At 37.4% G+C, this 20,890-nt stretch overlaps 1 protein-coding gene across 1 annotated transcript in view; it reads right to left on the bottom strand.

Annotated features, from left to right (window-relative positions):
* Faf1 (Fas associated factor 1) overlaps positions 1–20,890 on the bottom strand; it is a 296,655-nt gene that overhangs the window by 247,471 nt on the left and 28,294 nt on the right. The window contains exons 2-4 of the mRNA XM_048351276.1: positions 18,546–18,614; positions 5,817–5,863; positions 537–739 (exon numbers count right to left, since the gene is read on the bottom strand). Coding sequence (XP_048207233.1) covers positions 537–739; positions 5,817–5,863; positions 18,546–18,614 — 319 coding nt within the window. The remainder of the gene's footprint in view (positions 1–536; positions 740–5,816; positions 5,864–18,545; positions 18,615–20,890) is intronic.

The following is a 20,890-nucleotide window of genomic DNA, read 5'->3' on the forward strand; positions in this document are numbered from 1 at the left end:
GGCAAGAACACAGGAAATAAAAAGCAGAGGCAGTAAAGTAAGATACTATTAAATTAAAGAGCTTTTTCACCAAAAAGGAATGAAGTCAAAAGGCAAGCTACAGAATGAGAAAAAAATACTTGCAAAGGAGTTAATTTCCAAAATACATAAAGAACTCCTATAACTCAACCACAAAACATCAAATAACCCATTTTAAAGTTGGGCAAAGGGCCTAGGCACCAGTGAATCACAACTGTAATCCTGGCTATTTAAGAGGCTGAGACCTGGATGATCGAAGTTTGAAGGTATTCCAGGGAGAAAAATCTTCAGGATTCCAATTAATCAGCAAATGCTGGACTGGAGGTATTATTCTTGAATTTACTTCTATTTCAGTAGACTAGTTAAAATTAGAGCCTAATTGATCTGTATAGGAAACTATCAGTTTCGTTTTATTTCTTTTTCCCTTCCAGTTGGCACTCAATTCAAAAGAATATTTTCTGAATGTTTTCCTAATGAATTACTCATGTATGAAGGCTTTATAATAAGGAAATACTTACCAACAGTACAGCTGTCTTCAAGTACCACATCAACATTTCTATCTCTGTATTCAACCCTGAAGTCCAACATCCGAGGTTGCCTTTCTACAATCTGCCTGGATGGCATTACAGGTCTAAATGCTGAAGAAGAGGAAGTAGCAGTTGGAGCTGGGTGACTTGCTGGATCAAATGCAGGTCCTGGTATGGTCTCACCTCCATAGTCACTAAATGTTGACATAAAAAATTTTTTTCAACAACCAAATCATTACAGATTATATTCCTAAAACCTTCTTCATCCCCAGCTCTGTGTTCTTCCTACCAAGTATCCTACCTATGTTAAAGTCAAACTGAAGTTCTATTTCCTCCAGTAAATGAAAGCCCATTTTATTCTTCACCCCATCTTTGCCTTTTTAGTTTATTAATGGTTTTGCCTTGTGAATATGATCAAGTGCCCTCACTATAATGTTAGTAAAATGCTAATTTAAACTGTGAAGTAAAAACCTTGTCTTCTTCTTCATTTATTCTCACTAAATCACTATTTAACTCACCATCTTCCAAAAAGACTGTTTTGAAACTTCACTGTCCTTAAACCTTAATTCTATCTCACTCCTGGCATTAAAAGGTATTGTTTTATTATAGTTTATTTTTTAAAAAAAGCAACAGAAGAAATTACTTTCTATTCTTAACATCAGTTCCATAAACTAACCCACACACGCACTCTTTTTCCCACTTTCTACTAAAGAAAGGGGAAATCATTTTTCTTATGTGTGTGAAGTCTAAAACCATCTTTTCTCTTAGCACTACACTAGAGATTAATCCCACCCCCTTCCTTTCCAATATCTTTGATATCTCCTCTTCTGGAATCTTCTGAATAACACTTAAGCATGTTTCAATGTTGGCCTTCTTGACAGAAAATAAAAATGAAATCCTAGCTCTGCCCTTTTAATAGTGTCTTATTTGTAAAATGAAGGGGAAAATAACTATATTTGCACAATGCCTGAGATCTAACAAGTAAAGCTCATATCTCAAATGCAGTATATCTAAAGATCACATTATTAATGTTTTCCCAAGTCTGGTCTTCCTCTATTATCAGCAACTTAAGCCAGAAACCTAGGGGGGGTGGGGGGGTATCTTTGACCTCCTCTTGTCTCCCATACACCCATATCTAATAAATCTTTTCAATATTACCTCTTAAATATCCTTTGGATAAGTCATGTACCTTTATCCTCTGAAGCTGCCATCTTAGACCAATTCACAATAAACTTGAGTACAAACTAATTCAATAGCCTTCTAACCAATCTCTTAATACATTCTCCTACTCATCCTCATTCCATTCCATATTATCATTATAGTGAAACTAAAAACAAATGTCTTCAGACCATGTTCTTCCTTAATCTTTCAATTGTTCCCTCTGCTCTTCAGATAGCAGACTAAAAAGTCTTGCATTATCTAAATCCTATCCATCTTCCAAGCATAATCCTGCACCATATTATCTTCTCTCTCTCCATGCTAATAACCACAAAAGCCTTCTCTCACCTTGATCCTTCCCATTTCACTGGGAACACAAGCTATTCCTTCAAAGAATATTCTTTCCTTCCCAGCTCCATCTCATTTCCATCTTTCATTTACCCGATTATACAAATCTTTCATTCCAGATGGAGTATTTTTCAACTCAGCACTTTTGCTACTACACATCAAGTCTAATTCCCCATCATTATCTATAATTATTAAATTTGATATATTATCAATCATTAGGCATCTACTACAATATAGTAATGATATTATGTAGCTATATATATACATATATACATGCACTACTATGCTACTATAGTAGCATTATACTACATATATACATATATCTACATAGCTATCACCATATATACTATAATATTGTAGTACTATCATAATATAATTCCACAAGGACAAAGTCACATTTTTGTTTTGAATGACTGTGTCTTCTGCATTCAGTTCAAGATTTTACACATAGAAAGCATTTGAATTTATCAAACTAATGAACAGAGAAGTAATCATTTAAAACACTGGCTTTTCTCAATCTGTCATGTGTGTTGTTATGTATGTCAGATTTTACCGACCAGTAATCTCTGATGTAAAGACAAAAACCAACCCTTTTGAGTGTTAAGAGGAGGTGCAAGGTGCAAAAATGGAGGGACAAAGGGTGAGCAAATACAGCAAAGGTACTCACTGGACATTATGTTGAAAATGAACAATAAAACTTACAGATGGAAATAACTGGGAGAGCAAGTGAAGGAGTGACATTGTCCAAAAGAAAATGTACTCTTTAGTTGACTTATGTAATTGTAACCCCTTTATACATCACCTTTACAATAACAGAAATATTTAAAAAAGAGAAGCCTGGCCAGGTGTTGGTAGCTCATGTCTGTAATCCTAGCTACTCAGAAGACTGAGATACGAAGAACACGGTTAGAAGGCAGCCCTGGCAGGAAAGTATGTGAGACTCTTATCTCTAATAAACTACTCAGAAAAGGCCTGATGTGGTGCTGTGGCTCAAGTGGTAGAGAACTAGCCTTCAGCACCAAATCTCAGGGACAGTGCCCAGGCCTTGGGTTCAAGCCCCAAGTCTGGGACTTGAATCTTAGTTACAAGATTCAAGAAAGTCGTCATATGAGGAAGACATGAGAAAATATCCAAAGCAGGAAAAAATATCACTGTTGAGATATACTTCTGAGATTTATTTTAAAATCTAGGAAAATCAGTTTAAATTACTAAGCAGCTAAAAACTGGTAAGTTTAAACTACTGACTATTTCTGATTTTTTCATCTATCTTTCTATATCGTCTATTCTGTGATGATGGGTCTGAGAATCTGCAAAATTTCATTTCCCCTTGATAAATGGCTTCCCATTAGATTCAATCAACAGGAGATACTAACACCAAACAAAAAATAGATTGCTATAACACTACAATCTCAAAGATATGCCTGAAAAACAGCAATAACCAAAATGCTTCCCACTAGAGAGAAGTTAAGATTATATCACAGATTGAATACTGCATCTTGAAGCAGAAAGAAATTTGAAATACAAATTTTTCATTAAATCATAAGTAATACAGGTTGGAAATTGGATCAGTACTTATAAAGAATAAAACTGGAAAACTGGGCACTGATGGCTCATGCCTGTAATCCTAGCTTGAAGCAAGCCAGAGTAAAAAATCATGGCTTGAAGCAAGCCAGAGTAAAAAAGTAGTGAGACCTTAATCTCAATTAAATAGGTTGAGCAGGGTGGTTCTGGAATACTAGATATGTGGGAGGCATGGGTAAGGAGAATTGTGGTCTTAGGCCAGCCCCAGGAAAAATAAAGAGAGACTATCTGAAAAATAACTAAAGCATAAAAGAGTGGGTTTGCCTGCCTTGCAAGCTTAAGGCCCTGAGTTCAAACTCCAGTAGTACAAAAAGGGAAAGGCATGTGACAGGAGAGATTTTTCCTTAGGAAAAGGGAATTTCTACAGTTCACACACAGAAAATTGCTATCAAGGTGTAATAAATCCAATGTGTGCTTAAAACTATTAGCCAAAACCATTCTGCAAAGCCAAACTTTTTCATACAAAAATGTAGTAATAACATTTATGCAAGAATGAAACTGGAGTCATGTTTAGCAGTCTAAAACTTCCTAAACCAAGGAATAAATGAATAAAAATGAATAGAAAGGAAGTTTATATAATCATCTGGTTTGCTTCTAGACAAGGGTTTTATTGCATGCTTTTGAACATGAACACAAACGCACATACACAGAGCCAGTACAGACTCTGGAAACCTGCATATTTACTCTGGATGAAATTTTCTGACAATTTTTTGAGAAGAGTAAGGGAATAAATTTCACTTTAATCATTAATTGCTAAGAGTAACTGTTTGGTAGAGTTACCAAACAGAATTTTACTTCCATCCTAAATAAAGTGTCTTAAAGATTATAACACACTTTTGCATTTCAGGGTAAATTTTCTGATGCTGTTGCAACAGCATTTCCCTTAAACAACTTTATTGTTAATTGTCATCTGCCTCATCTGCACTTAGCAGATCATGCTTCAGTGACTTGGAAATCTCACCCACCAAACCCAAGCCAAAGTTTCAACTGAGAAGGGCTGGCATGGGTCAAGTAATTGAACTATACTTGGAAGGGAAAATTATTTTAGCTCTTATGACTTTATAGTGTGTTCTTTCAATTCAGAGCTAGAGTATGCAATTTTAAGGAGAAAAAAAGCTATAAACATTTTTTTAATATTTTAACTCTTATAAGTCTTTCAGTCTCATCTCTTAATTTTACCTCTAGCAAAGACACAAACCCACTAAAGGCAGTCCATGTATTACCAGTGACATTTAAGTTCTCTCAAGAGTTGCATTTTTAAATGAGGGAGTGGGTAACAAGTTTGACAAGAAATGTACTCACTACCTTATGTATGTAACTGTAGCCCCTCTGTACATCACCTTGTCAATAAAATTAAATTTAGGAAGTGGCACTGTGGCTCAAGTAGTACAACGCTAGCCTTGAGCTGAAGAGCTCAGGGGCAGGGCCTAAGCCCAGAGTTCAAGCCCCACGACCAAAAAAATTAAATTTAAACAAAAACAAGAATTGCATTATTAATGATTTACTCAAATTATTCCAAGTTATCCTATGATTTAGAAATCAAAAGAGGGAAAGGGAATTATTGTAAGTTAGAAATAAACCTTAAATTGTTGGATGGTAACCATACTCTGTAGTTATAAAGCATGTTTCATTTTATTAGTACTAATGATTTAAAGGGTCCAGTTCCAACCATCCTATGACTCTAAAGATGACCTTGGAAAACTTTCTTAAAAAAATAAAACACCTTAAAAGATTATATTACCCAATACCCCAAGAAAACAAAATTTTATAGTTAAGCCTTGGAATTTTTAGAGTAATAACAGCTCACAAAGATATCAAAAGAACAATGATGGGGCTGGGAATATGGCCTAGTGGCAAGAGTGCTTGCCTCGTATACATGAAGCCCTGGGTTCGATTCCCCAGCACCACATATTTAGAAAAGGCCAGAAGTGGCGCTGTGGCTCAAGTGGCAGAGTGCTAGCCTTGAGCAAAAAGAAGCCAGGGACAGTGCTCAGGCGCCAAGTCCAAGCCCCAGGACTGGCAAAAAAAAAAAAAAAAAAAAGAACAATGATTATATATAAAAAAAAAAAAACAACTGTTCCATTAACAACTGAAACAAACAGCCTTCTCTTCTTTACTCTGCTAAATTGTCATGTAAACCGTTAAGTACCATATAACGTAAGTACCATATAACATATAACATACCTTTGTAGAATGCCATTTTCCTGGGGTATTACACCATTAATAGCTGCCTGCAAACAAGAAACAGAAAAGGTCATTTAATGGAGGAGAAATGTGGGTAGATACAATCAAAATGGTCAGTGTGCATCTATGAAAATGGAAGATGGTCAATTAAGGATGAGTAGAGTTGGGACAGATAGGAGATAATGATAGAAGGAGTGACAGGGAACATTGAGGGGCAGGGAATGTGGTCTAGGAATAGAGTGCTTGCCTAGCATGCATGAAGCCCTGGGTTCGATTCCTCTGCACCACAAAAACAGAAAAAGACAGATGTGGTGCTGTGGCTCAAGAGGTAGAGTGCTAGCCTTGAGCAAAAAGAAACAGGGACAGGGCTCAAGCCCTGAGTCTGAACCCCCCCCCCCCCCCGGCAAGATACATTGTACTGAAGCGTGGTGCTGGTGGCTTTTACCTTTAATCCTAGCTCCTCAGAAGTCTAAGATTTTAGGATCACAGTTTGAAGCCAGCCAGGGCAGGAAAATCCTTGATATTCCTATCTCCAATTAACCACCAAAAAGGTGAAAATGAAGGTATGATTCAAATGGTACAGTGATAGCCCTGGGTGAAAAATCATAAGGACAGCACCCAAGTCCTGAGTTCAAGCCCCAGTACCAGCACCAAAAACAACAAACAAACAACAACAAAGCAAAAGGCCACACTTGGCTCCCCTGTAATCCTGGCTACTCAGGATCATGGTTCAAAACCCAGGAGCAGGAAGTAAATCATGAGACTCTTTATAAACCACTCAGAAAACCAGAAGTGAATGGTGGCTCAAGTGGTAGAGCACCAGCCTTGAGCTGAAAAGCTCAGGGACCAAGCTGAGGCCCAGAGATCAAGCCACATGATTGACAAAAACAAAACAAATAAAAACACCTCACTGTACTCAACTGACATGTTGAATTGAAGCCCTTTGTACAACTAAAGAGTAAATAATATTCATTTAAAGAAAGACAAAAGAAGAAACAGATAACTGTTCATGGGACCAAGAAGCTCACAGCATGAGGAATTCTTACAAAGAATTAAGTATACTTTTGAAGTATTTGTTTCAACAAAATACTACATGTTTTCTTAACAATGCAAAATATTTCTATTCAATTTTCTACTTTTTTAATTTATTTTTAAATTTTATTTTATTATAAAGGTGATGTACAAAGGGGTTACAGTTATGTAAGTAAGTTAATGAGTACATTGCTTTTTGAGCAGCATTACCTCACCCCTCATTTTCTCCCACTTTCAACTTCTTATTAAGAAGTAAACATTTCAGAAAATTTAAGGCTTGCATTTGGCATGGAATATCACCAAATTTTGAGTCATAAGAAAGCTTAGTTCCAGTCCTGTCAAAGTAAAATGCTCATACAACATCAATGTTCAAGGATATCAGAACACACAAAACCAATTCCTTAAGCTAACATTTTTTATATTATTTCATTCCTCAGATTAGAAAGAACAAGAAATAAGTCACAAATGAAAACTTCTACGAAAATAAAAAAACTTTTAATTAGCTGCAAAATTAAATCCATTCTTTCGTGTCATAACCATTATTCTTAATTTTAAAAAGAACATTGAAAAGGAAAGAATGTAAGTGCAAAGTTTTTTGATAAGACTAGCACTCAACTATGTCAGGTAACAAAAGAATGCAGTAATACAAGAGACACTTCCTTATACAAACATTACTGAAATTAGTCTCTAAGCTGGCAAACAAGTAGTATGAACACAGCACAGGCAGATATGGCAAAGATATCTCTGGAAGCTACTAAACAGGCAAACAGCCACAAACAGAATTGCTGTCATCTTACTGTGGGGTGGGAGCTAGAGAAAAGAATTCAATTAAAAAAAAAAAAAAAAACACCTTTCTAACTTTGCCTTTTACCATACCAAATCCTCCATCCTTCTCCTTCCCCAACATAAAATGAAAATATTGCATGAATACTGAACCTAACACTGTTTATCAGCTGCTTAGGAATCAATAGCCAAAGGAGTCTATGTGTTATATAAAGCTTTAACCTACATTAACTTGCCAGAAGTGGTTCAAGTGTACTATAGTATGCTGTTGAATGAAAATAAAGTGGAGAAGATGTTTGCTATGGACCTTGAAAGTTATAACATTCCATTGGAAAATAAATAATAAATAGAAAAAATATATATACATGCCAGGTACCAGTGGCTCATGCCTGTAATCCTAGCTACTCAGGAGACTGAGATAAAAGGATTGCAGTTCAAAGCCAGCCTGGGCAGGAAAGTCCATGAGACTCTTATCCCCAATCAACTACTCAGAAAAAGGCAGAAGTGGCTCAAGTGGTAGAGAGCTAGCTTTGCACATAAGAAGCTCAAGGACAGCACCCAGGCCTGAGTTCAAGTCCCAAGACCAGTAAAAAGTCAACTATTAACCCTAATAACTCTAGGGGTTTATAAATCCTTTGAGACAAACAAATGCTAAAATTAGTTTCTAAACCACTGTCAGTGGCTCACTCTTGTAATCCTAGCTACTCAGGAGGCTAAAATCTGAACATCTTGGTTTGCAGCCAGCCAGGGCAGGAATGTCTGTGAGATTCTTAGCCCCAATAAACTAACCCCTAAAATAGCCCAAAGTAAAACTGGAGATCAAGTGGTAGAGCGCTAGCTTTGAGCAAAAGAAGCTCAGGGACAGTGCCCAGGCCCTCAGTTCAAGCCCAGAACGGGGGGGAGGGGGGGAAGAAAAAAAAAAACTTCTTCTAAGATGTGAAATCATTTTAAGTAGTGTACTTAGTTTCAGATAGGAAGTTAATTCTTGACTGCAATCTTGAAGGAATATAGATTCGGGTAAACAGGGTTGTTTTTTAATTGTGGATTAAGAAAATGAAACAGATATAGCCTCCTGAGTAGCTAGAATTATGGGCACAAAGCCCTCAGTGTAGACCTAAGCACCTATTTATTTGTTCATTTGTTTGTCTGAATCAGAAGGCCAGTATGGATTGCCTGATTTGAAGATTATTGGGAAGTAGTTTCTCAGAAACCTGAATTGAAACTACAATACTTAAAAGTAGACTGAAAGTTTAAACTTTGAACAATTGGTTCAACTTTGAACATTGGTTCAACTTTGAACTTATTAACTTTGAGGTGACAATAGGACATCATTTGTCCATGTAACATTCATTCAATTGCCAACTGTGTGCCAAGCATGATGCTAGGCAATGATATACTGATAATCATAACATAGCTTACATTCTATGAAAAAACGATACATTCAGTTATTAATTACATTATGAAGAATGCAAGTGAAGATGTCCAAATAAAATGAAAAGGATGAAGATGTCCAATAGGAATTCTTAAAAAATCAGAACTAGTGAGCAAGATGGAGTCTGAATGACACCCCACCTCCCACACACACCCCAAATTGCTCGTTAGGGACATCTTCATTGGACAGCTAGTCTCACATCAAACATCCTCAAGAAGAGTTAAGAAAGTCAGAGCTGGCAGCAAGTGGATCTGACTGCAAGTCTGTAAGCACTAGAAAGCATGGAATCAGTGGGGACAGGTCCAAATAAGAGTTGAGAAGAAACTTGTGAAGTAAGGCTGGAGCAGCTGAGATCCTAGGTCCACCCCTGCCAGCTCTATGACTAGAAATTTCCAACTTACAGGATAGATTACCTATCACAGAACCCTTTTGGTAAGACCCTAAGGTTCAACATAGTTGCCACAAGTCACAGCAGCACCTTGGAACTCTCAGTACAGTCCTAAGTCAACAAACCAATAACAAAGCACAGCAGTTTCTGACTAGGGGACAGAATTGTGCTCGTTTACAGAATAGATTGTGAGTTGGTAGGGGCTTACGCGATATGGAGAATACCACGGGTCATGTGGGGAGTTATTTAGTGGATGAAAAGTTAGGAGCCCACTAGGCAAGCCAGAAGAGGAACTTGCAATTTAAAACTTTGTATACTTTTAACTGTTGTAGTTCCAGAGTTCAGGTCTCTGAGAAACTACTTCCCCCTAAATCTTCAAATCAGGCACTCCATATTGGCCTCTGGTTCAGACTTTAAAATAAATAAATAAATACAGGCTCGTAACCTGTAATCCTAGCTACTCAGGAGGCTGAGATCTCAGAATTATGGTTCAAAGCTATTGGGGGCTGGGGATATGGCCTAGTGGCAAGGGTGCCTGCCTCGGATACACGAGGCCCTGGGTTTGATTCCCCAGCACCACATATACAGAAAACGGCCAGAAGCGGCGCTGTGGCTCAAGTGGCAGAGTGCTAGCCTTGAGCGGGAAGAAGCCAGGGACGGTGCTCAGGCCCTGAGTCCAAGGCACAGGACTGGCCAAAAAAAAAAGCTATTGGGGCAGTTAAGACCCAATCAACTACCTAAAAGCCAAAGTGGAGCATGGTTCAAGTGGCAGACTGCTAGCCTTCAACAAAAAAGCTCAGGAACAGTGCTCAGGCCCTGAGTTCGAGACTCAGGACCAGCACACACAGAAAAAGTTGTTCAGAACAAAAAGGAAAATACTGAGTCTTTTTGTTTGTTTGTTTGTTTTTTGCCAGTCCTGGGCCTTGGACTCAGGGCCTGAGCACTGTCCCTGGCTTCTCTTTTGCTCAAGGCTAGCACTCTGCCACTTGAGTCACAGCGCCATTTCTGGCCATTTTCTGTAAATGTGGTGCTGGGGAATCGAACCCAGGGCTTCAAGTATACGAGGAAAGCGCTCTTGCCACTAGACCATATCCCCAGCCCAATATTGAGTCTTTTTGTCTTGTCAATAGCTGAGAAAATAACAGTAGACAAATTGGATTGCCTCAAATTAAAAAGCTTCTGAACAGCAAAGGAAACAATTACCAGGGAGAAGAACCTACAGAATTAGGAGAAAAAAAAGTTGCTATGTATTTGTCAGATAATGGATTAATATATACAGAACTCAAAAAAATAATTAATGGGGCTGGGAATATGGCCTAATGGCAAGAGCGCTTGCCTCCTACACATGAAGCTCTCGGTTCGATTCCCCAGCACCACATATATGGAAAACGGCCAGAAGGGGCACTGTGGCTCAGGTGGCAGAGTGCTAGCCTTGAGCGGGTAGAAACCAGAGACAGTGCTCAGGCCCTGAGTCCAAGGCCCAGAACTGGCCAAAAAAAAAAATAATAATAATAATAATAATAATAATAATTAATGTATGAAGAACTCAAAAATTAAACACCTAAATATTAAATAATCCAATCAATAAACGAGCAGATGAATTGAATAGTCAATGATAACATGAAAAATGTTCATCTTTTTGCCACCAAGAAAGTGAAAATCAAAACTACACTGAGATTATAAGTCATCCTAATAAGAATGATATCACAAAGAAAGAAAATATGCAATCAAGAAGGTGGGGGAATGGGGCTGGGGATATAGCCTAGTGGCAAGAGTGCCTGCCTCGGATACACGAGGCCCTAGGTTCGATTCCTCAGCACCACATATACAGAAAACGGCCAGAAGCGGCGCTGTGGCTCAAGTGGCAGAGTGCTAGCCTCGAGCAAAAAGGAAGCCAGGGACAGTGCTCAGGCCCTGAGTCCAAGGTCCAGGACTGGCCAAAAAAAAAAAAGAAGGTGGGGGAATTAACATTTATTTGATAACATGGCCAACATGAGTTTACAACATGAGTTTCGTGTTTGTAACAATTTGAGTTTTCTTTTGCAAAGTAGAAAACAATTCTTCCGTACCTATTATTACACCTATTAAATTACACTTTCAAAAACAGTGATCATTCATCACTTTGAATTTTCTCCAGAGAATCAGAACTGGCAAAAACAACAACAAAAAAACAACAACAACTGTGAAGTAGGTTGACTTATATAATGTGATTTCCTTATTGTAGAATGACACAGACAAAATAATAAAACTACAGAGAAGAATAGTTATCAGATACACACACAAAAAAAAAAATCTGTAAAAAGTATTTCTCAAAAATGCCACAGGGGGGCTGGGGATATAGCCTAGTGGCAAGAGTGCCTGCCTCGGATACATGAGGCCCTAGGTTCAATTCCCCAGCACCACATATACAGAAAACGGCCAGAAGCGGCGCTGTGGCTCAAGTGGCAGAGTGCTAGCCTTGAGCGGGAAGAAGCCAGGGACAGTGCTCAGGCCCTGAGTCCAAGGCCCAGGACTAGCCAAAAAAAAAAAAAAAAATGCCACAGGGGCTGGGAATATGGCCTAGTGGTAAAGTGCTTGCCTCGTATACATGAAGCCCTAGGTTTGAGTCCTCAGCACCACATATATGGAAAAAGCCAGAAGTGGTGCTGTGGCTCAAGTGGTAGAGTGCTAGCCTTGAGCAAAAAGAAGCCAGGGAGAGTACTTAGGCTTTGAGTTCAAGCTCCACAACTGGCAAAAAAACAAAAACAAAACAAAAATGCCACAACATATAGAGACTACACAAATTTTACCAGTAAGATACCTGAAACCCTATCCTGTTCCTCAAGTGAATGGATTATCTCCCTGATCCTCAATGTGTTTGCCAGATATAGTAAAGCAACTTCATTCTAAGTCAGAAGTCTTAATAGCAAAAACTTTCAAATATCCAAATAATGGAAAAGGAACAGATCTAAAAATAAGTTTGCTAGGAATAAAATCAATCAAACAAGAATTTATTAGGGGGCTGGGGATATGGCCTAGTGGCAAGAGAGCTTGCCTCGTATACATGAGGCCCTGGGTTCGATTCCCCAGTACCACATATACAGAAAACGGCCAGAAGGGGCGCTGTGGCTCAAGTGGCAGAGTGTGCTAGCCTTGAGCAAAAGGAAGCCAGGGACAGTGCTCAGGCCCTGAGTCCAAGGTCCAGGACTGGCCAAAAAACAAAAAAATAAAAAAACAAAAGAATTTATTAGGCAATTTGCCATGTACCAAGGACAGACAAACATACACACACACGCACACACACACTTCCTTTGCCAGTCACTGATGGCTTATGTCTATAATCCTAGCTTCTCAGCAGGCTGAGATCTGAGGACAGTGGCTCAAAGCCAGCCCATGCAGACAAGATTCTTAGCTCTGATTAACCAGCAAAAAGCCAGAAGTAGAGCTGTGGCTGTGGTAGAACATGAACCTTAAGCAAGAAAAGCTAAGCAAGATCTCAAGTTCCTGAATTAAGCCCCAGTCCCAGGCTGGGGATATGGCCTAGTGGCAAGAGTGCTTGCCTCGTATACATGAAGCCCTAGGTTCAATTCCCCAGCACCACATGTACAGAAAATGGCCAGAAGTGGCGCTGTGGCTCAAGTGGCAGAGTGCTAGCCTTTAGCAAAAAGAAGCCAGGGACAGTGCTCAGGCCCTGAGTCCAAGCCCAGGACTGGCCAAAAAAAAAGCCTCAGTCCCAGGATGCGCACATGCACACATGTGCACACACGTATAAATTCACACACACACACACAAAATCCACAATTCTTTCTTCCAGAATCTTTATGAAAACAAAGCAGAAACATATTTAGTGGAAAACAAAACCTATTTCACTTAGCAATATGAGACTGAGTGGTAAGAAGAAAAAAGTTCAGAGATGAATGGCATACTGATTAGAAAGATGTTGATAAATAATTTTTAAATAATATTAAACTGTGATTTTAAAGCTATGAAAACCCTCCTTATGGACTGACTCATCTGAGTTTAAAGCCACTTTTATCTCTTAACAGCTATGTGAGTTTGAACAGCTTAGCCCACTTTATTAAGTCTCAGTTTCTCATCTGTAACAATAAACTAATATTTACTAACTACCTACCTTCAGAACTTCTGTGAATATTACAGGAAATATGCAGAAAATCACTTGATATGATGGATGATAAAAGTAAAGCCCTCAAGTAAAGGAGAAATGAGAGAGTGAAAGGTAGTTGTCAGGTTAACCTGAGACATTGAGTTATTCTGGAAACAATGTATTTATTTTTTAATTAAATTTTATTGACAAGGTGATGTTCAGAGGGGGTACAGTTACATAATAAGTTAGTGAGTACATTTCTTGTCTAATTTGTTACACCCTCCCTCATTTTTCTTTCCCTTCCCCAGTTCATATAAGCATATATACAATATCCAGTGTACCAAAATCATATACAGTGACCACAGCGGGTACGCCAAAGGAAATTCACCTAGTACATTAAACATAGCGACAATAAAATCCTCCTGTTTCCATCTCTTGGAGTTCATTTTGCTTAGCTTCATCTTATATAACCATATGTACATAGCTGTTGAGCTACTGTGATCCTCTGATAGGTCTATCCTAGACCTTTTCTTTTTTTTTTGGCCAGTCCTGGGCTTGGACTCAGAGCCTGAGCACTGACCCTGGCTTCTTTTTGCCTTAAGGCTAGCACTCTGCCACTTGAGCCACAGCGCCACTTCTGGCCTTTTCTGTATATGTGGTGCTGGGGAATCGAACCCAGGGCTTCATGTATACAGGGTGAGCACTCTACCACTAGGCCATATTCCCAGCCCCTATCCTAGACCTTTTTAACATTTATTTAGTAATTGTTTGGTTTTAGAGACATACTATAAAGAAACAATGTATTTATGGTCTTTTTAAGGGAGAAAAAAGACCATAACAATGAGACTACATTGAGCTAATGAGTTATCCCTTTACAGTAACATCTCTTTTGTCATAGCAAGCATCTGCACAAATAAACTAGTGTCTAGAGGCCAAAGATGAAAAGTAATGCTAAGCATTTGGCTTTTTCTTAAAATAGAGTCAATATTGTCACTGGCTAGACTACTCACAAACCGCAGGTGTTTCTAACAGTGTATAAAGTAGAGAAGTTGTGCCCATTTGAGGAACTCTATAACCACATCCTGTGCAGGAGAGTGCAAGAAACTATTCCTCAGAATTTTCAAATAATCATTAACATATATTTCTTCGAAAGTGAAAATAAGTAAAATGGAATGTCTCAAAGTACCCCTCAATGAAATGTTGTGCATATGACTTAATATAAGCTTCTATTTGTTCAAAATTATCTTTTCGAACTAGAAATCCAGTAATATAGAAATACATGTGATTTTTTTTCATTTTTTTGTCTTATGTTGGAATATGTAAAGATAAACACAAAAACTACGAATAGAATCCTTCTACAAAATAACAGTGTCAGCACAGACCAAAAATCATAGGTAGAAACTCAAAAATCATTTCCTAAAAGCATAGAACACTTAGAAGGTAATATGGCTTGGTTAATATTTACTTCTATTTCACATAGTTCAAAATTATCAAATATATGTCAAATGTCTTATCAAAAATTTGGATTTATTGGAAGAGACCCATACATTCAGAATTAACTTCTGTGAAACTAGCATTTTTTCCTGCCCTTATACACATTTTTTTTTCTGCCAGTCCTGTGGCTTGAACTCAGGGCCTGTGCACTGTCCCTGGCCTCTTTTTTTTTTTTTAATTAAACTTTTCATTTATTGTTAAAGTGTGGTAAAGAGGGGTTACAGATTCATATGTAAGGCAGAGAGTACATTTCTTGTTCAACTTGTTATCTCTTCCCTCATTTTCCCTCTCCTCCCCCCTCGCCCTGGCTTCTTTTTGCTCAAGGCTAGCACTCCACCTACCACTTGAGCCACAGCGCCACTTCTGGCTTTTTCTGTTTATGTGGTGTTGAGGAATCCAACGTAGAGCTTCATGCATGCTAGGCAAGCACTCTACCCCCTAAGCCACAATCCCAGCCCTTAGACATATTTTAACTTGGGGTGTGTTTGACTATTTCTAATTTATAAAATGTTTTATACCAGTTAGTATTCACAATGGACTCCTTACCATAGAACCTTTACAAAAATTAAGTCATGGGCTGGGAATATGGCCTAGTGGTAAAGTGCTCGCCTCTTATACATGAAGCCCTAGGTTCAATTCCTCAGCACCACATATATAGAAAAGGCCAGAAGTGATGCTGTGGCTCAAGTTGGCAGAGTGCTAGCCTTGAGCAAACAGAAGCCAGTGATAGTGCTCAAGCCCTGAGTTCAAGCCCCAGGACTGGCAAAAAAAAAAAAAGTCTTAGACCTGATTTATGTAACTGTAACCCCTTTGTACATCACCTTCAAAATAACAATAAAAATTAAAAATAAATAAAAAGGCTGGGAATGTGGCTTAGTGGTAGAGTGCTTGCCTGGCATGCAGAAAGCCCTGGGTTCAATTCCTCAGCACCACATATATAGAAAAGCCAGAAGTGGCGCTATGGCTCAAGAGGTAAAGTGCAAACCTTAAGCAAAAAGAAGCCAGGGACAGTACCCAGGCCCTGAACTCAAGCCCCAGGACTAGCAAAAAGTAAAATAAAATAAAAAACTTTAAAAAAAAAAAAAAAGAATAAGCACAAACCTTTACTTAAAAAAAAGTCTTAGTATTTCAACTTTCCCAATAACTTTCACCTACCTTTCAAAAAGCACTCAAAAATATACAAACTAAAACAATGTACTTGCTAATGCAAAGGAAGTTTTATTCCAAATGAGTTGTTGACCTTTCCTCCGAATCCTCTACATAACTACTATCACCTAAACCATACTTTGGTGGATTATAGTATAGCATGGTAGACAAAAGCAAGTACTTGCGGTTAGGTTATAAATATTCCTAAATCTGTTTGGATCTAACTGTCTAAGACCCTAAAAAGATTTATGTCATTTAACACAAAAATTCTATTATGAATTTATTCAGTTTCTCCAAGGAAAATGAAGTTAAAATGCAATACATATGCAAAAGAATGTTCTCTACAATAATGTTCACAATACCATAGTATTGCAAAAATCCTCAGTGTTCCACGGCATAAGAATAGTTGTTAAGATTATTATGCCACACCCACAACATGAAATACTATGCAAGCATTTAAGTAAGATAGAAAAATGTTCATTCATATTAAGTAGAGAATGTAGATTACAAAGTCAGTATAATTAACCTCATTTCCAGTAAAATGGAAGTTTAAACACATAGAAGACATTCTAAAATAAACACAGCAAAAAAAAACCTGTGAAATAGGTATTAACTAGAGTGATAGGATTAAAGGTTGGGCATCTCTTATTTGAAGTGCTTAACACAGGAATATTTTCAGATTTTGGATATTTTCAGATTTGAGAACATTTGCATAGACTTTATTGGTTGTATACTTCTAATCCAAAAATCCTCTAATCCAAAATGCTTCAAAATCCAAATTTTTTTGTTTGCTTTTTGTTATTGTTGGGTTTGTTTTTGTTTTTGTCTTTTTGCCAGCCCTGGGGCTTGGACTCAAGGTTAGCTCTATTACCACTTGAACCACTTCTAGCTTTTCCTATTTATGTGTGCTGAGGAATTGAACCCAGAGCCTCATGCATGCTAGGAAAGCACTCTACTGCTAAACCACATTCCCAGCCCCCAAAATGTTTTTTGTGTCATGACAGTACTCAGTAAGTTTAGATTCTGGAGCATTTCAGATTTAAGGTTTGAGAATGGATGTTTAACCTATAACATTTTCTTTACAAATTTTTTGTTTTGTTTTGTTTTATTCCAGTCCTGGGGCTTGAACTCAGGGCCTGAGCACTGTCACTAGCTTCTTTTTGTTCAAGGCTAGCACTCTGCCACTGGAGCCACAGCGCCACTTCCAACTTTTTCTATATATGTGGTGCTAAGGAATCGAACCCAGGGCTTCATGTATACAAGGCAAGCACTTTACCAGTAGGCCATATTCCCAAAGCTCTTTACAAAATTTTTAACTTCTCATTTCATTACAAGGAACACTATTAGTTCTATAATCCAAACTTTTTTATACTAGTAAAATAATAGTAATTGTAATAGTATTAGGACACTTAAGTGTAAAGATCCTGAGTTCTAGTTCGAAGTGGGTTATACAGTAAGTTCCAGGCCAGCCTGACTCACATAGTAAGACCTTGTTTCAAAGTGATAAACAAGAAAAAATTTAGCTTTTCTTTGAAATTGTAATTTCAACTTTCTTTACCATTTCAAAGACACCAAAGAACATCTCTATCATTCTAACACACAAAGTATTGTTCCAATACAATTTTAGTTTTTAGTTTGCTTTGCAATAGTTGAATACTTAGTAACATGCTGTGCCTTCTCATTTGAATTATAGGGGAGAAAAACTAAATTAAACCACCTCTTGGGGATAGGAATATGGCCTAGTGGCAAGCGTGCTTGCCTCATATACATGAAACCCTGGGTTTGAGTCCTCAGCACCGCATATATAGAAAGGGCCAAAAGTGGTGCTGTGGCTCAAGTGGAAGAGTGCTTGCTAGCCTTGAGCAAAATGAAGCCAGGGACAGTGCTCAGGCCTTGAGTCCAAGCCCCAGGACTGGCCAAAAAACAAAACAAACAAAAAAAAAAAACACCTCTATAATGAATTGCCTTTAGTTCATAAAACCACAGAAGATGTATTTCTTAAGTAACTTCAGAACAGAGTTACTATTGTTGAGAGCCTCAGGAAGAGGAAAAAAGTAAGAGTTACTCAGACATTCAAGCAACTATGACTTTTTTCTTCATCCAAACATCACCACCAAAATACTATATAGGAGATGACCACAATACACAATAAATAAAGGAATTATTTTTAAATAGTTTCATTAATCTGAGTATTCAAACTAATTTAGTAATTTAATACTAAATTTGGTCTCATAAGATTATTTGATTTTATCCCTCCAGATAAGTTATAGCTAGACTACAGTATGCTGAGCCATCTAGAGGGAATGTTAACAGCATGTAAGAATGCATAAAAATTTTGAATACTGGTTAGATAATAAAAAAGATACTTACCACTAAGTCCCAGTTATTTTGTTCAAGCAATGTAATGGCTTCATCAATGTTTTCAATGCCAGTACAAGCCTGAAAAATAAGCATTTTACATATAATTTTTAAAATGAAGTTAGACTTAAAAATATAAATATGTAACAAGCATAATATGTAATTGATTTATGGAAAAAGCTAACAGTTATGAGCATTAGGCAACTAACACTTATGAGCATCTTACATAGTTTGAAAATTGTTTTTGTTGTTGTTGTTGTTGTTGTTTGGCCAGTCCTGGGCCTTGAACTCAGGGCCTGAGCACTGTCCCTGCCTTCTTTTTGCTCAAGGTTAGCACTCTGCCACTTGAGCCACAGCGCCACTTCTGGCCGTTTTCTGTATATGTGGTGCTGGGGAATCGAGCCCAGGGCCTCATGTATACAAGGCAAGCACTCTTGCCACTAGGCCATATCCCCAGCCTAGTTTGAAAATTGTTACAGAGTATATTTACATTATTCTAAAATAAAACAAGTTAAAAGCAATAATAAATAGTATGTTTAAATACTACCATATCTAGGATAATAGGATAATATTTAAACCTCTAGTTCCCAGGAGCCATTTTATTTTATTTTAAATTTTTATTTTATTTTTGCTAGTCCTGGAACTTGGAACTCTGGACCTGCACTCTGTCCCTGAGCTTTTTACTCAATGTTAGTGCTCTACCACTTGAGTCATAGCAGTACTTCCAGCTTTTTCTGAGTAGCTTATTGAAGATAAGAGTCTCACAGACTTTCCTGCCCTGATGGCTTTCAAATGCAATCTTCAGAGCTTAGCCTCCTGACTGGCTAGTATTATAGTAGGCATGAGCCACCAGCGCCTGGCTTATTATAAACTGTTCAATGGATGACTGAGAGTAAATAACTGAACTTCAACTCAAAACTTATATCTTACACAAAAATTAACTCAAAACAGGTAATAAACCTGAAGGAAAACTATAAAACCTCAAGGTCTGCCTAGTCTGATTTGGTAGCCATTAGACATACATAGCTAGTGAGTCTGAAATAGGATGATTCAAGATATGGTATAAGTATAAAATATACATCAAGGAAGACTTAGTATAAAAATTTAAATGTAGACTGGGAATGTGTCTTCGTGGTAGAGTGCTTGCCTAACATGCATGAGGCCCTGGGTTCAACTCCTCAGTACCACATAAACAGAAAAGGCTAGAAGTGGCTCAAGTGGTAGAATACTAGCCTTGAACAAAAGAAGTTCAGGGACAGTGCCCAAGCCCTGAGTTCAAGCCCCATGACTGGCAAGAAGAAAAGAAAAGGAAGGAAAAGAGAAGAGAAGGAAAAGAAAAAGAGAAAATGGAAATGTATACTATCTCACATTAATAGCTTTACTACTGAAAAAAATGTCAAAACAAAGTTTTTGGTAGGTTGGCTTTAACAGCATAATATTAAAATGAATCACATCCATCTATTTATACTTTAACTTAATACTAAAAAAAGTACATGTGACTTTAAATTTCCAGTGTTCTGGATAAAAAAAATAAGGACACACTTTTTACCAGATTAAGCAAATATTACTTAGATGTGACAGCAAAAATCACAAATATACCTGTAATCTTAGCTATTCAAGAGGCTGAGATGTGGTTCTAGCCAACCCAAGCAATTAAATCTGTAAGACTCTTAGCTCCAAGTTATCACCAAAAAGCCAGAAACAAGCCCCAACCTGAAGAGAGTTTTGAACTGAAGTAATGAAAAAATAAAAAATTTCACTTCATTTAATATAAAATACATTACATCTCACAACTTTGGAAAACATCAGTAATTTGTTTCTTTTTTATGTCTGCTTTCAATTTTCTTTCTCTAAATTAATGTAATCCTGTCTCATTTTTGTTATCAAAATATGTACTACCTAGCTATGTAAAGTTTAATAAGTTTTTCCTCATTTTGTGTGTGGTAAAATTTACCAAATTAATGAATTTAATTTCATTTACATAAACATGTGAACCACATATAATTATTGCTAACGTACCTTTTTTAATATCCAGGGTAAAATTTGTATGATAATAGTCATGTACTACATAGTGATATTTTGGTTAACAACTAACTGCATATACAGTGGTAATCATAAAAGATTATAGTAGAGCTGAAAAATTCCTATCCTAGTGTTGCCATAATTGTCAAATGTCATAGTAAAAGGTATTAATTACTCAACTGTTTGGTGATGCTAGTGTAAACAAACATACAGCGTTGCCACTTGAATTAAAAGACAACCCTATGATTACCTGAGGTGCATATTACCTGATACTGATAATAAACAGCTGGCTTATGTATTTGCCATACTGGGCTTATTATTTCTGCATATATTCC

This window comes from Perognathus longimembris, chromosome 7 (assembly GCF_023159225.1).
Source record: "Perognathus longimembris pacificus isolate PPM17 chromosome 7, ASM2315922v1, whole genome shotgun sequence".
Taxonomy (NCBI): Eukaryota; Metazoa; Chordata; class Mammalia; order Rodentia; family Heteromyidae; genus Perognathus; species Perognathus longimembris.